This window comes from Aquarana catesbeiana, linkage group LG05, assembly GCF_042186555.1.
Source record: "Aquarana catesbeiana isolate 2022-GZ linkage group LG05, ASM4218655v1, whole genome shotgun sequence".
In the NCBI taxonomy this organism is placed as follows: Eukaryota; Metazoa; Chordata; class Amphibia; order Anura; family Ranidae; genus Aquarana; species Aquarana catesbeiana.
In genome coordinates this window covers 46,243,595-46,261,157 of record NC_133328.1, presented here as the reverse complement: position 1 = coordinate 46,261,157, position 17,563 = coordinate 46,243,595, and the positions used below count along the sequence as shown (strand labels likewise).

Genomic DNA, 17,563 nt, shown 5'->3' with positions numbered 1-17,563 from the left:
TTTTTGGGCAGTTTCTCCCATTGTTCGTTGCACGACCTCTCAAGCTCCATCAGGTTGGGTGGAGAGCGTTGGTGCACAGACATTTTCAGTTCTCTCCAGAGATGTTCAATCGGGTTCTGGGCTCTGGCTGGGCCACTCAAGGACATTCATAGAGTTGTCCCGTAGCCACTCCTTTGTTATCTTGGCTGTTTGCTTAGGGTTGTTGTCCTATTGGAAGATGAACCTTTGCCCCAGTCTGAGATCCAGAGTGCTCTGGAGCAATTTTTCATCAAGGATGTCTCTGTGCATTGCTGCATTCATCTTTCCCTCGATTCTGGCTAGTCTCCCAGTTCCTGCCGCTGAAAAACATCCCCACAGCTTGATGCTGCCACCACCATGCTTCACCGTAGGGATGGTATTGGCCAGATGATGAGCGGTGCCCGGTTTCCTCCGGACATGACACACAATCTTTGTTTAATCAGACCAGAGAATTTTGTTTCTCATGGTCTGAGAGTCCTTCAGTTACCCTTTGGCAAACTCCAGGCGGGCTGTCTTGTGCCATTAACTGAAGAATCTGGCCACTCTACCATATAGGCCTTGGTGGAGTGATGCACAGATGGTTGTTCTTCTGGAAGGTTCTCCTCTCTCCATAGAGAAACGCTTGAGCTCTGTCAGAATGACCACCAGGTTCTTGGTCACCTCTCTGACTAAGGTCCTTCTCCCCCGATCGCTCAGTTTGGCCAAGCAGCCCGCTCTAGGAAGAGTCCTGGTGGTTCCAAACTTCTTCCATTTACAGATGATGGAGGCCATTGTGCTTATTGGGACCTACAGAAATTTTTCTGTACCCTTCCTCAGATCTGTGCCTCAATACAATTCTGTCTCTGCGTTCTAAAGACAATTCCTTGGACTTCATGGCTTGGTTTGTTCTCTGACATGCACTGTTAAGACTGCTTTCACACTGAAAGAGCCGGCTGTTAGAGCTAAAGCACCACTCGTTTTAGCAGCAGTTAGTGCTGTTTAAGCTAGTCGGGTGCTTTTAACCCCCAAAAAAGGGTTAAAAACTCCTGTTTTACGGCGCTTTGAAAGCGCTTTTCAGGCGCTTTAAAAGTGCTGCTTATTCACTCCAATGGGCAGGGCGTTTTGGGAGCGCTAAATACAGCACTCCCAACCCACCCCAAAGATGCTGCTTGCAGGACTTTTCACAACGTCCCGCAAGTGCACCTCCCCAGTGTGAAAAGACACACTGGAATGAACGGGAGGCGGTTTTCAGTCGTTTAGCAGAGGCTATTTCCAGCGCTAAAGCGCCTGAAAACCGCCCAGTGTGAAAGGGGTCTAACTGTGGGACCTTGTATAGACAGGTGTGTGCCTTTCCAAATCGTGTACAATCAACTGAATTTACCACAGGAGGACTCCAATCAAGTTGTAGAACCATCTCAAGTATGATCAGTGGAAACAGGATAAGCCTGAGCTCAATTTTGAGTGTCATGACAAAGCCTGTGAATACTTATGTACATATGATTTTTTTTTGTTTATTTTTAATAAGTTTGCAAAGATTTCAAACAAACTTCTTTCACATTGTCATTATGGGGTATTGTTTGTAGAATTTGGAGGAAAATAATGAATTTATTCTATTTTGGAATAATGCTGTAACATAACAAAGTGTGGAAAAAGTGAAGAGCTGTGAATACTTTCCGGATGCACTGTATATTGTATTAGTTCAAACAAGGTTACAAACAGTATTAGTGATGCACTGATGAGAGAGGAGCAATAGAATAGCTGTAACAGAATGTCCAGTTTCTATGGATTGAAGGACCAGGGGGTGCTTCCACCAGAGGTGTGGTGACTGGTGACACAGTCCCTTGCTGTATGAACCTGTCCAATTTTCCTGTCCCAGGCATTGGAATGTAATATATACAGCCAGAAAACCCAGGCCTGTCCCTTCTCATCCCAAACCTCTCCCAGCTCTATTATTCTCCGATTCTAACCAGCGATCCCTATCAACACACACTCCAGGCATGCCCAAATAACAAGAGGCATCCTATTTATAAGGTCCTCAGTCAAGATGGCTGCCATCGGTGGCCAAGCAGACAACCATCCTCCCCAAGATGGCTGCTGGAGCTCACAAGGGAAGACTATCTTCTTTATAAAACCTCTCTGCACCTGGAGAAGCAGCGTAGTGTCACCTACCGGCTGGAGAACTATGCAGCCTGCACCTGCCTATAGGACAACTTGGTCTATGACAATAGAAACCTCCATAGCTTGTGATTTTATTTTTTAGTTGATTTATGATTTTATATATATATATATATATATATATATATATATATATATATATATATATACCAGCCAATGTATTAGGTACACCTTGCTAGTACCGGGTTGGACCCCCTTTTGCCTTCAGAACTGTGTTAATTCTTCATGGCATAGATTCAACAAGGTGTTGGAAACATTCCTCAGAGATTTTAGTCCATATTGACATGATGGCATCACACAGTTGCTGCAGATTTGTCGGCTGCACATCCATGATGCAAATCACTCGTTCCACCACATCCCAAAGGTGATTCATTGGATGAGATCTGGTGACTGTGGAGGCCATTGGACTACAGTGATCTCATTGTCATGTTCAATCAACCAGTGGTGAGACGATCGGAGCTTTGTGACATGGTGCATTATCCTGCTGGAAGGAGCCATCAGAAGATGGGTACACTGTAGTCATAAAGGGATGGACATGGTCAGCAACAATACTCAGGTAGGCCGTGGCGTATAAACAATGCTCAATTGGTACTAAGGGGCCCAAAGTGTGCCAAGAAAATATCCCCCACACCTTTACACAACCACCAGCCTGAACCGTTGATACAAGGCAGGATGGATCCATGCTTTCATGTTGTTTACACCAAATTCTGACCCTACCATCTGAATGTCGCAGCTGAAATCGAGACTCATCAGACCAGGCAACGTTTTTCCAATCTTGTAGCCTCAGTTTCCGGTTCTTAGTTGACAGGAGTGGCACCCGGTGTGGTCTTCTGTTTTTGCTTCAAGGTTTGATGTGTTGTGCGTTCAAAGATGGTATTCTGCATTCCTTGGTTTTAACGAGTGATTATTTGAGTTACTGTTGCCTTTCTATCATCTGGAACCAATCTGCCCATTCTCCTCCGGCTTCTGACATCGACAAGCCATTTTCCTCCACACAACTGCCACTCACTGGATATTTTCTCTTTTCCGGACCATTCTCTGTAAACCCTAGAAATGGTTGTGCGTGAAAATCCCAGTAGATCAGCAGTTTTTGAAATACTCAGACTAGCCCGTCTAGCACCAACAACCATGCCACGTCATGCCAAGTCACCTAAATCCCTTTACTTCCCCGTTCTGATGCTTTGAACTTTAGTAAGTCGTCTTCACCACGCCTAGATGTCTAAATGCATTGAGTTTCTGTCATGTGATTGGCTGATAGTGTGAGTGTGTAGAGATATATATATATCTATATAGATTTATATATCTATATAGATCTATATATAGTGTTGTCTACAGTGGACATTGATGTCAATTGGAAGTATGATTTTTGGCTTGTGCACTAAATCTAATTGGATTTCTGTGATGTTTCTAGAAAATACTTAGAGAGTGTTATCCTGTTAATTGAGCTGCATGCAATCTTTTTCCCTTCGCTCCAGATGAGCTCCCTCTGTTTATTTTCATTTTAATTCTTTGAAACCCTCAGATAATGGTGACACTTTATAGCTGGTTATGGAGAGTGTTTCAGCAAAGGCACATTAAGTTCAATTCACAGAGCACCACGACTTATTTTACATGCCAATCTTATTGTGTCTCTGGACAGTTTTCTCTACAACCAAATGCTCAGTTCACAAAAATGAATGCCACTTTGGATTGGAGTCATCATTTCAAATAAAATGAACATTTAATTATATTAAATTAAAACTATTTAAAGTGAAACTTCAGCATTACACAGCATTGCTAATTTTGTTTTTACTTCACACTGTGAGCTTCCCACCGTGTCGCAAGTCAGATAGATATATAAAAGGACCACCAGATGTGCAGCTTAAAGCGGACCATCAGTTTTTTTTTCATCTTTCCATCTATTAAATCTTCTGCCCTTTTTGTTTTAACTTTGGATAGTAATATTTTTTTCTGCTAGTAAATATACAGCCCACTTCCTGTTTCTTGTCTGGTCATTAGCCTAGGCTTATGACATCATGCACAGCTCTCTCTCACTCTCGTGAGAGTTTGCCAGGAAGGGAGGGGGGGAGTCATAAGAGGGCCAATCAGAGCTGCAGAGCTGGAGGTGTGTCTGTGTAAATCCAGGAAGTGAACAGGCAGCAGCTTCTACTGTTCTTTGGTGTCTCCGGGACCGCTCCGATGTGCTGTTACTGCGACCGCCTCTTATTCTGTATAGCGTGACGATCTGCCTTTAGACGTCTAATAGCGGCCTGCATTGCTTACGAGTCGCCGCCATTTTGTCGTAGCCGCGGCTCACACCTGGCAGTTCCTGTGACTGTGGAGTCCCTTGGTGCAGGAGCGGAATGGCCAGATCATCAGAGCGGCTCTCAGGTATGACAACAATGTTGTCAGTAAGTACTGTGCAAAATAAAACAATGTGCAAATCAGCGTAAAAATGTACAATTCAGCATATAACATGAACATGTGCAAATCTAGCAGTCCAAAAAGTGCATAGACAGTGTAGCACCAACTATCTGTGCTCTGAGATCTTCAGTCATCCCCAGGGAGAGCTGTGCTGTTTGCTGGACAGGAGGAAAGTGATCGAGCACCCTCGATTTGCACATTGTTTTATTTTGCACAGTACGTGCAATATTATCGACTTTATTGATTATTGATTTTTTTATTATTTGGTAGTAAGCGCCACATTTTTATCTCTCTCAATAAGTTATCAGTGTGTGAACACCATTTTATGTTTACAGCTACTGATTAGTTTATTCCTTTTATATGGTTGCGTATAAGTATACTTACTTTTTTTTAATGAATGTCATTTTGTTGGTATCTATTTTTATTTTGAAATTTACCGTACCAGTAGCTTCTGCATTTCCCACCCTAGGCTTATACTCGAGTCAATACGTTTTCCCAGTTTTTTGTGGTAAAATTAGGTGTCTCGGCTTATACTCGGTTCGGCTTATACTCGAGTATATACGGTACATTTTATTTGGGTACAGCGTCACATGACCACACAACTGTCAGTTAAAGTAACGCACTGCCGTATTGCAAAAAATGGCCCGGTCATAAACGGGGGTGAATCTTCCGGAGGTCAAGTGGTTAATTATGTACTACCACAAAAAATATATGGTATAACACCCATGGTAAATTCACCAGATCCATGCAAAAATTATTTAGTGATTTTTAAAAAAAATTGAACATAAATTAGCAAATCATGCACAAGAATGAGAGAGCTGCGTGTGTTTGGTATTTTTAAAAATGATAGTATTTTTTAGTCATTATTGTAACATTTATCAGTAAATTTTGTACAACTTTCATACCACAGGAGTTTGAAAGTAAAGTTGCCATTCCAGAAGGCCATGTAAAGTGACATCTTAATGAAATTCAAGTACCCTTAAGTGAAATATATTCCTATCCCTACACCAAAATGGCTTCAAATACAGCAAATCTCAAAAATCAAATCTCAAATACAGTAAAACCCTGGATTACGAGCATATCAAACTGAATTTCCCCGTAAGAAATAATGGAAACTCGGATGATTTGTTCCACAACCATTTATTCATAAGTCCTTCAGTCTATAGTCCATATAAAGAGATTATAGCAATGTGACTTCAAGGCAACTTCCATTAAAGTCTATACAGGTACAAGTCAGATAGAAGTCACCTTGAAGTAGTATAGGAACCTTTTCTAAAGTCGGAGCGACTTCAGTAGTACCAACTAAGACTGCTCTCATTGACTAAAATGGGATTCCACGTGTGACGCGACTTGGAGTCTCACAAGTCGCATCCCAAGTGTGAACTGAGCCTAAATGTTGTACCTTCATTAAATGTAACTATATTGCTACACTTAGAGGCGCAAATCTCTTCTCTTTTACACTCAGTTGTAATGTGGCGCTACTCGTATTGCAAGACCTCACTCGTTTATCAAGGTAACATTTATAAAAACATGTTGCTTGTCTTGTAAATCACTCTCAGACCAAGTTACTCGCAATCCAAGGTTTTACGTATATACATATACATGTATAGCAAATCTCAGGTCTTCAGCTCCCTATAGGATGTTGAGGCAACCTATCACATTGAAAAACCAATAGGCAGTTTTGGTTGGCAAAGAGGCTGGGTCAACCTTTAACTTATCCTCAAAAGTGAAGATTTGTACATTCAATGATGAAAGGTTTGTGCAGTCACCTGAGAATGGATACACCTCGTTAAAGATGCAATCCTGAACATTGAGGTGATTAATGTGTACTGTTCCCTTTTCAGGGTTATCTTGAAGAATTGGTTCGCCTTCGGGAAGTTCAACTATCTGACTCAGTATCCCAAAACAAGTTATTACTACAGAGGATTAAGGACCTCGACATGAACCACAAGCTGGAGAAAGAACAGCTAGAATACATAATTGTAGAACTCCAGGACCAGCTGTGAGTATGGGAAAAAAAATGTTCCTCAACTTTAGTAACCATACACTACAATGGGGTCCACCTGTCAATGATATGATATCAGCGCCTTAGCGGTGGATGACATCACTGAGGTTCTAGGTCAGTTTAATGGGTATGTTCAGACAAAAAAGGTATTTGGCTGTAGGTGAAACCAGGTTGGCCGAGTCAGCCCCTGGCTTTTTATACATATTGGATTCTCCAGCAGCAGGATTGCCATAATCCCAGACTCTCAATGTAATTCATTGGAAGATAGTGTCAGTGCTGTTTGCCTTGCATAGTATTGGTGATTGGTGTTGTAGGGTGTGACAGTGAAACTTGCAATGTCCAAACATACAAACCTGCATGCCTGTTATTACTATTCTCCTAATTTTCAAAAGAGCAGTAGTTTTGCACAGCAATTTACAAAAAAGCAGCACATATGGGACAATGTGACTGGTACAGTCTAGTGCAATAATGCAATTACCAGGAAATTTATAAATCTAGGGATAAAGGGCTTTTGTTGGTGGCTTGGGCTTGTGTGGATGGCATCCATTTGACATAAGTTTGAGACCCTTCTTAGACCATCCAGAATTCATTGACAGGTGCATTTAACCTGCAGTTGACCTCATTCTGTCCTGCATTTGATCTGCTTCAGCCCTGGTTCACACAGGTGCAATTTGTCATGCGATTTGACAGTTCAAAATCAGCTGACAAGTTGCACCCCATTGTTGGCAATGGAACTGTTCAAATCATTGCGACTTAAGTCGCACCAACTTTGAAAAGGGTTACTGCACTCCTTTTTGGTATTTCATTGCGACTTGCATAAACTTCAGTTAAATGAAATCACAAGCCAAAATGAAATGAACTAGGGCTCAAGCTGAGTTTGCATGACCATGCAAATCTCGCTCGCAAAAAGGGCCCAGTCCCAGCTAATGGCTTTACCCCTGTACATGCTCATGAGCTTAAATTAGTTTAAATGTATCTAAACCCAAAAGTTTTATATATTACAGCACATACTTTGATGTGGTTGTTGCATAAGTGTTTTTTTTTTCATTATTAAAGTATTTTTAATAATTATTCATTATTATTTTTATTGCAAGAATGCAATTGACAATAAAAGTGGCCGCAATATCTGGCAAATAAAAAAGGTAATGGTAGCCATGTACAATTTATTAGTACAGCGTGGTTGCATTAGTTTTTTTGTATGCTTTATTTTCACCTGGTAATCTTGTGAATATAAGGCTCCATGCACACTGTGCTTAAAAAAATGCCAGGTCCCTTGACTGAAAAAAAGCTCATATAGAGTGTTTTTTGTACAAAGTTTAGATGAGTTTAGGAGAGTTTTGTATTTTTTCTGTCAGTAAGCTCCAATCAGAAACGCAAACCAGAAGGAATTGCCTCTAAACAATGAGCTCAAAAATTATCTGTAATCGTCCTAATATGCATGGACACATAGGATAGCACTGAGCTGCTTCTACAGGCAGAACACAAAATTCCTGTAGAAACAATGATTTATAAGCCAGTGTGCATTGAGCCTAACCCTTCCTGGCCCGGGTGGCTACACTCACTCCTCCACTGTATCTATGGAGAGAGCCATGGTTGTCACACAGGCTGACCTGTCAGCCTGTCAGCCTTTGTTCATCTTCATTAGATGATAGATTGATGGGACTAAAGATATGGTTCTTTGTGCTTTCTTATAAGCTCAGAGGAAGTGACATATCTAGCAAGATGAACAGCTATTTTCTGAAAACGTATTTAGTTTGAAAAAAGAGACCAATATCGCCACTATTTCGAAGGACAAGTAAGCTGCAATATATTACACAATTTGCATATATTGAGAAGACCTATATTTCTAGCTCTGCAAGATCTAGACTTTACAGGTTGCTAGAACACATTTGCACCCGTTTTTGGTGTCCTTGTCCCGACCCTCAATTTTTTGTGGGCTGCTTTTGGACGTCCCCAATGTTAAATAATCTATATCTGTTTCCTCCAATAAACAGTGGGAGAACGTAGGATTTTTTTATACTCCCTATAAAATCCTTTTATTTCAATAGTTCATTGGAGGACAAAGCTCCGTCCACCCTAAAAACTGTTCTTTGTGTTGTTGGCCTTTTATCACTGGTATGATGATTTTATGATTGTTTTGTCTGTTGTTCACTACTTGCTACTCCTGAGCCTATGTGTAGAGGTTTAATTACTAGTTGTGCCCCTTTTAGTTTTGCATTAAAAGAAATGTATGGGATTTGCTTTTTTTTTTAAATCATACTTACCTAAGTGGATGTGGCATTTATTTGATGCTGCATCTGTCCCTCTCCGGCTCTAACACTGAGAACCGAGCGATCTAACACTGCCGATCACTCGGTTCTCAGGGCTCCGTGAGCAGAGAGCTGGTGACCGTCAGTCACTGGCTCTCTGCTCTGTTCTTCCGCCACCTCCCCCCCTTCCCCCGCGCTCACTGGAGTGCTGGACTGTGGAGGGGGCAGGAGCGGCCGGCTCAGGCTCTCAGCGGCTTGCTGAGCTGGGTGCAGGTCCAGGCATGTAGGCGGATCCTGACCATATGGTTGCAATCCTTCCCGAGCCTGAACTGGCTCTGTGATGTCAGCTGACAGCAGGCTTCAGCCCGCTGTCTGCTGAACACAGGTTACAGGAGTGCAGAATGAACTGCACTACTGTGATCTATAGGAGAAGTACAGCCAAAGGAGCTTTGGCTGTACTTCTCCTTTAAGTAACAAACCTCCTGGAGGTGTCAGCTTTACCCACATGTTGAAGAATTGACTTCTGTGTCCTCCAATGAATTATTGGAGAAAAGGACTTTAGAGTGAGTACAAAAATATGTGTGACTCCTATTGGAAGCTGTATTATATTATGAGTGGAGTACTTATAATATCAGATCATATGTTAGTGTGAAGAAGTACGTTTTGAGAGACTTTTTATGGAAATGTTTACTGTTACGAGGGAAGGTGTTCCACAGTAGGAGAGCAGTCTGGGAGAAGTCTTGGATTTGTGTGTGAAAGGAGGGCAATCAGAATAAAAGGAAGAAGCTGTTCTAGAAATTACAATACTTTTGGGTGTAGTATTATTATTATTATTCAGGATTTACATAGCGCCAACAGTTTACGCAGCGCTTCACAATATAAAAGGGAGACAATACAGTTATAATACAATAAAATACAAGAGGATTAAGAGGGCCCTGCTCAGAAGAGCTTACAATCTAATAGTGAAGTTTTCCGCATGCTAAACAGCGTGACCCTTCAGCTGCTGTATTAGGGCAGCCGGAACCTTGGAATCCCTGATTGGCTGCAGTCACTGTTTGACCAACTTTTTTCTGCCTGGCTCCTTCGATTTCTCAGTTGAAGTTTGTCAAGCTGGGTGGTGTCAATATGGCCACCCACTTTAAACTACATAAAACCAGCTTGAAATACTGCATTTTTACTGCATTTGTGTTTTTGCGCATTTAGGGGCGTCACTTTTTTTGGCATATTTTGTTTATTTTGCAATGAAGCATGACATAGAAACACTTATAATAACAGTAATAATTTCATACATGGGTAAAGTAATCTGTTTTAAACATCCAACTTCGCTGGTCAGTTATTGTAATGCAATTAAAGTCACAAAATATAAACCAGATTTACTATCTATGTCTGTCTATCAAGCATGTACATATACAGATTGTTCCCAGAGGTATTCCAGTTACGTCAGTAAGTGTGATCAACAATATACTGTATATGATAGTCTTGCGACATTGCAAAAATTTGTTTAAAAAAAACATAAAGTAGGAAACAGTGCAAGTAGGTAAATTAGGTCAAAAATGGATTGAGCTTCTATTAGTGCATCACATTTAAGGCAGCCTATTAATTTCAATAGGCTGCCCTAAGGGCAACAATAGTGCAGAAGATGCATAGGCACCTTTTTGTTAAATTGAATAGCATTGCAGCAAATGGCAATAAGTTACTATGGGGTTGACTTACTAAAACTGGAGAGTGCAAAATCTGATGCGGCTCTGCATAGAAACCACAATCGGCTTCCAGGTTTTTTTTTTTTGTTTAAAGCTTAATTGAATAAACTGAAGTTAGAAGCTGATTGGTTACCATGCACAGCTGCACCAGATTTTACAATCTCCTGTTTTAGTAAATCAACCCCATTGTGCAACACATTGGTTGCTTAATTTGCCGCTAAAGCTGGCTACACATTATACAGTTTTCTTCTTCATTTTCTTTTAGATTTACTTTCAGCTATGTAGTACAAGGGCTTGCCTGATTGCTTACAAATTGAAAGTGTTTAAGTTTGACCTCATATTATATAGTTTTGGTAAATCTAAAGGAAAATTGCACAAGACAATTGTATAATGTGTATAGTCGGCCTAAGAATGAATGACACTGCACCACACTTACCGGAACATAGCACATTTTCATTCACTACAGGGACACGTGCGTTATTGCACATGCTCCCGCATCACATAAGTGGGAACGGGACCTATAACTAGTGTATAGGCAAGCAAAATAAAGCGTCAAGTGGAAAACAAAAAATAAAATCAATCAATCATTTATAAATATTAAACCCCACCTGCTGTTTGTAGGGTTTTAATGACCATTGTTGAGCATGACAAGACACAAACCACAGCACCAATAAATCAACGTGACTGCTGAAAAGCATAGGCATGTCTCAAACCATTATTGAAACCAAAACCTTGCTCCCCAAAAAGACACAGAGACTACTTTAGATTGGAAGGGCAAGGCCACAGCTTTATTGAACTTACCAAATATAACAATCTTAAAAAATACCATATAACTATGCCAGTGACAGTTATACCGTGAGCATCCATAACATAAAAACGGATAGTCTAAGAGGCCTGTTTCCACCATCAGTGTGAGACAGGCATTAAACTGACCCCAGAATTAAACTTGAGGGCATAGCCAATACAGGAACATCAATCGCTGGCCTAAATTGAAAATGTTGAGGACATTATCATTTAAGTGGACCCCATCAGATCTTAGTAAATTGCTATTATTGCTTTCCAGATCCTTGTGGCGCACCATAAAGCCGCCAATCCTGCAAAACTAATTTAGATACCTGTGCATTCACTTTGCGGGGGATTATTTCAGACCAGACAATGGTTAGGTTTGTGAAAGTGGCACAGCATCGAGCAATGTCATGCTTGATTGAGGAAATCAGATCAACACATACTAACGCCATTACTGTACCTCCTGCATGAATGATCAAGACAATGGGACCAGAAACAAATTTCCTAAGGTGTAACAGTTTGGGCAAAACTTGCGCCCAACGTAGCCAACGTTAGCTGAATAATAGTCTGCTTTATATTCTATATTTTAGTCAAAAAAATATAATACAATAAATAAATGTGTAATATAATATAATAAAATATGTATTATTGCACAAAGACTATTAGCAAAGGTGCTCCTCCTTCACAAAAACATCTAAAAAAAAAACACAACACATTCTTGCCTGGCTAGGCCATAGACAGTAGCTTACAGGCCTAAAAAATCCTTTCTGGAGTTCAGCTCTTCCTTGAATAAAAGGAACATCCCAAACATTGGAAGACAAGGCAGACAATATGCCTTTAAGTTGTATAAGAGAGTATTTATAGATAGTCTTTGGATGTTCCTTTTCAATGCTCATCTATGGGATTGTGTACATATAGAGGAATGCCAAGAGGGCTTTTTTTATTACAACTCTTTGTATACAGCCGTCCTTTGCTTGAAGATGTACATAGGCCTGAATCAGCCATCAGTCAGGAAATTTAAATTGACTGAACTATTCAGGCATGTACCATCTTCTTTACTAATGCTTGTGCTGCTAATTCAAACATATATAGGTTACCTGTTGCAATGCCTGAACTATAGATATAGTTGTTTTTAGTTGACTGTAACCCAGACATTCTCAACCAGGGTTCCTCCAGAGGTTGGTAGGTCTTCTTTGAGCTATGGCTGATTGACCTCCCACCTCATGGTGCATGCATAGTTCTGAGGAGGCCAACACCACTTGGCAAAGCCAGCAACAAGACACCAATGAACTTTTTAGCTGTCTGTCGCTGTAGTAGTCTGTAATAGGAGCATTCTTCCCAGTGAATTGGTTTTAGCAAGGGTTTCCCAGGACCTGAAGATTTTTTCAGGGCTTCTCCTGGGGTGAAAAGAAGGAGAAAGGTTGCTTTAACCCATCCCCACTCTAGTCAGAATAAAATAAAACATTTTTGCAGGAGTAACGTTTTAATCATATTAAAGCGGTAGCAAACTGGCTGCATGTACAGTATATATCTCCTAAACAGTGTACATTTAGAAGATATGTACTGTATCTATAGGTAAGCCTTATTATAGGCTTACCTATAGGTAGAAACCATGCATGTGAGTTTACTCCCACTTTAATATGTTCAGCTGTTGTTAAGCGCTGTCTGAGCTGGAGCTGCAGGTTTATACAACCGAACTGGAGCAGATTAAATATAGGAAAATATCCAGATCCTTTTTTATACAGGATAGGTAGGAGAACGGGGATTGAACATCTTTAGAAAAAGTTAAATAAAGCTGGCCATCAATGGATCGAAATTTGGCCAGTTCAGCAGGAATCGTCTGAAATTAGATCCACGTGTGGCTGCTCCTGCTCCACAGAAGTCGATCTACTGATTGACTTCTATTAAACGGGAATGTTGGAAAGCTTTTCTTGATCTGCAGGCTGCAACTACTGTTCAGTGTATTCTGCCAGCAGAGGAGTCCATCGGTCAGAATACAATAGCCTGGTGGGGAGGATTTCTCTATCAACCTTGCTTGTATGGATGGGGGAATCTGTTTTGTGTTTTTGTAGCCATCTCTGGCTAGCTTTAGGCTTTTCTTGCACTTTAAAGTGATACTAAACACATGCTGTTTAATTTACATTGCCCCCATTATTTCTGTATATAGGTGATGGAACTGTAATTGTTTTAATAAAAACAAAAAAAAGTATTTTTTTTCCTATTCGATATACAGCTGTCACATGACCCAGCTCTTTCCCAGCCTGTATGCAGGGAAACTGTGGCAGGAGGAGCTTCTAGTCCTCTGCTGCTGGTCACATGTTCAAAATTAAAAAAAAAAAAACAGCCTTTGGAATACAGAGGAAAAATAATTCATACAAATAAATTGTCATACAAATATATATTTGAAATCAAATCTTTAATAATTTGTCTCAATAACATGGTGTGAGTGGATTTCTGCCAGTCACAGGCTGTGTTATGCCCCTTCAGCCTGTGTTTTAGAATAAGAGGGAGGTGAAGCCACCATCAATCAAGATGTAATTTCCCACCCCCATTGTGTTTAGATGGTTAGTGGGTATGGAGGAGGAGGGAGGGAGTGGGCTGTCATCTACCACTGTGTATACGCCTACATGTGTGACTCTATAGTCACATGGGCTACTCAGATGTGATATGGAGGAAATGCTCAGCATAGAAACTCATTGAAACTGAGCATGTGCAGAGCTGCCAACACTGCTCTTCCAAATCCCCAACAGTGGGGACATGGACAGGAGGAGGAGACAGAGAACGACAGGATCAACCAAGTTTTTTGCAGAATACAGAAAACAAATCCCATAGTTGACTGAGTATAAACAGCATGTAATACAGCATTTGTTGATAGTTTTTAATATTGTGGGGGTTAACCACTTCTGGACCGCACTATAGCTGAATGACAGCTACAGCATGATCGTCTAGTTTTGGGAGGGCATCTGTTGACGTCTTCCCAGAACCGAGCCCACTGCAGCATACAGCCCTCACGCTCTGCGATCGATGTGTCCTTCGGACACAGGTGATAACCGATTGGGGTAGAGCAGTGGCAGAAGTATAGGGGTCGCTGAGGTCGCCATGGCGACCAGCCCCTGTATAACTCCATGGGAGGAGCGACTAGGGCGGCTGAGACCGAGCTCCCCAATCGTCAGCCGAACTGTAATCGGGACTGCAGGGAGCTCGTCACACTGATTTGACCTAAAGTGAAATCACAGTGTGTGCTGTGCTCTTTGTCTCCCCCTACAGTGCAGTACCCGGCAGGAAGCGGTAAGGTAAAGCCATTTTTTAAAAGGCTATCTGTATGTATGTGTGTTTATATATGTGTGTGTATGTGTGTGTGTGTGTGTGTGCATGTACATGTATGTATGTATGTATGTAGGTGTGTGTGCATGTGTTTATATGTGTGTGCATTTATATACAGTGCCTTGCAAAAGTATTCACCACCCTTGGCATTTTTTGTGTTTTGTTGCCTCACAACCTGGAATTAACATGGATCATTTGAGGATATGCATCATTTAATTTACGGAACATGCCCACAACTTTGAAGATGTTTTTTTTTTTTTTTTTAATTGTGAACCAAACAACAAATAGGACAAAATAACAGAAAAAGTCAATGTGCATAATTATTCACCCCCCCTCAAGTGAATACTTTGTAGAGCCACCTTTTGCGGCTATCACAGCTCCAAGTCACTTTGGATAAGTCTCTATGAGCTTGTCACATCTTACCACTGGGATTTTTGCCCATTCCTCCTTGCAAAACTCCTCCAGCTCCTTCAAGTTGGATGGTTTGCGCTTGTGAACAGCAATTTTTAAGTCTGACCACAGATTTTCTGTTGGATTGAGGTCTGGGCTTTGACTAGGCCATTCCAAGACATTCACGTGTTTCCCCTTAAACCACTCAAGTGTTGCTTTAGCAGTGTGCTTGGGGTCATTGTCATGCTGGAAGGTGAACCTCCATCCTAGCCTCAAATCACACACAGCGTGGTACAGGTTTTGCTCAAGAATATCCCTGTATTTAGCACCATCCATCTTTCCCTCAACTCTGACCAGTTTCCCTGTCCTGACTGCTGAAAAACATCCCCACAGCATGATGCTGCCACCACCATGTTTCACTTGGGGAATGGTGTTCTTGGGTGATGTGATGTGTTGGGTTTGAGCCAGACATGGCATTTTCTTTGATGGCCAAAAAGTTCAGTTTTAGTCTTATCAGACCAGAGCACCTTCCTCCATACATTTTGGGAGTCTCCCACATGCCTTTTCGCAAAAAACGTGCCATTTTGTTTTTTGCTGAAAATAATGGCTTTCTTCTGGCCACTCTGCCATAAAGCCCAACTCTATGGAGCGTACAGCTTATTGTCGTCCTATGTACAGATACTCCAGTCTCTGCTGTGGAACTCTGCAGCTCCTCCAGGGTTACCTTAGGTCTCTGTGCTGCCTCTCAGATTAATGCCCTCCTTGCCCGGTCCGTGAGTTTTGGTGTGTGGCCGTCTCTTGGCAGGTTTGCTGTTGTGCCATGTTCTTTCCATTTGGTTATGATAGATTTGATGGTGCTCCTAGGGATCATCAAAGATTTGGATATTTTTTTATAACCTAACCCTGACTTATAATTTTCAACAACATTGTCCCTTACTTGTTTGGAGAGTTCCTTGGTCTTCATGGCAGTGTTTGGTTAGTGGTGCCTCTTGCTTAAGTGTTGCAGCCTCTGGGGCCTTTCAAAAAGGTATGCACCAACTTAGACTATTGTGTTCTGATCATCACATATAATTCATATTTTTTTTCTTGCTTGTTCATAGTACCAGCAAAAAAATGCTGTTCCACTGAAAAGTGATCCATGCTCAGATCGCTTTTCAGAGGTATTTGACAGCCGGTAAAGAGGCATTATGTTGCCTCATGACCGCCTGTTTTATGGGTGGAGGTAATAAAAATGTGTACACAATCAGTGACAATTAAGTGAAGAAAAAATAAATAAATAAGTGAAGAAAAATTCCAACGGAAAAGTCACCACCACCTCAGTATGAAATTCCTGCTCACCTTCCAAAAATGGAAAAACACCCTGGGTCAGATATCACTTTTCAAAACAAGGATCCTCACTAGGATCAGCTTATATGTTTCCCGTGTTTACGTGATGATTTATAGAATTATCTGTGTTTCTCCAAAAATGATCGGTTCTTCTGAATTAAATTCACTCTTAACAAAGATAAAAGGACATCATTGCGCAAGATTGCTGTATATTCAATTAGTCAGATGAAATGAACCCTTCATTTCCCTTGAGAAAGGCACGGGACCTGTGATGCAACGCGTCGGGAGGAGCCAGTGGCGTCACTTCCTGTGTTTCATTATACCAGACGTGCAGTGAGGAGGAGAACTGCTTGCACTACTGATCGTTCAATATGCGTTTTTCATCAAGTTAAAATGTGAGTGAACATTCTATATTAAGTAGCAATAATTGAATATACAGCAATCTTGCGCAATTACCATATATACTCGAGTATAAGTCGAATTTTTCAGCCCTTTTTTTTGGGCTGAAAGTGCCCCCTTCGACTTATACTCGAGTCACCGCCGTCTGTCTGCATGATCAGCGTGTCATGCAGGCAGACGGCGGCCGGCGTGTAATTAATGATACTGTTCGGAGGCTATTCCAGCTTTCAAAAACCACACCTCCTGCTTGTCTGTGATAGGCTGAACAGCTGTCAGTGTACAGACTATCACGGACATTCTCTCACCCTCGTCCGTGGTATGAGAATGTCCGTGATAGGCTGACCGCTGCCTGCCTATCACAGACGAGGAGGAGGCGTGGCTTTTGAACAGTGGAATGGCCGCCATCTGAGGATGGAGATCGCCACAGGGAGGATGGAGATCGCCACAGGTAGGCTGCACATGCACACAGGACACATGCTCACAGGACATGTACAGGACACAGGGACACAGGACACATGCACAGGACACATGTACAGGACACAGGACACATGCACAGGATACAGGTAGGCTGCACAGGACACAGGGAGGCATGCAGGTGCAGATGGGCATTGTTGACCCTCTACATTTCTCACCCTCGTCTTTCAGGGGGGAGGGGGGTGCAGATACCTGTATAATACAGGTATCTGCACCCACTTCCGGGAATAGCTAGCCGCAAAACCCCCGCCCACCCCCGTTGTGTTGTGGGAAATACACAGTTCCCACAACACAAAGGGGACCAGTGTAGACGCGCAGCGCGACTCGCGCATGCG

The 17,563-nt window shown here is 41.7% G+C and overlaps 1 protein-coding gene across 2 annotated transcripts in view; it reads left to right on the top strand.

Annotated features, from left to right (window-relative positions):
* The window catches only part of RUNDC3B (RUN domain containing 3B), a 318,511-nt gene that overhangs the window by 249,396 nt on the left and 51,552 nt on the right, over positions 1-17,563 (top strand). For both annotated transcript variants that reach the window (XM_073629675.1, XM_073629676.1), the window contains exon 8: positions 6,420-6,577. In XM_073629675.1, the coding sequence (XP_073485776.1) occupies positions 6,420-6,577 (158 nt within the window). The remainder of the gene's footprint in view (positions 1-6,419; positions 6,578-17,563) is intronic.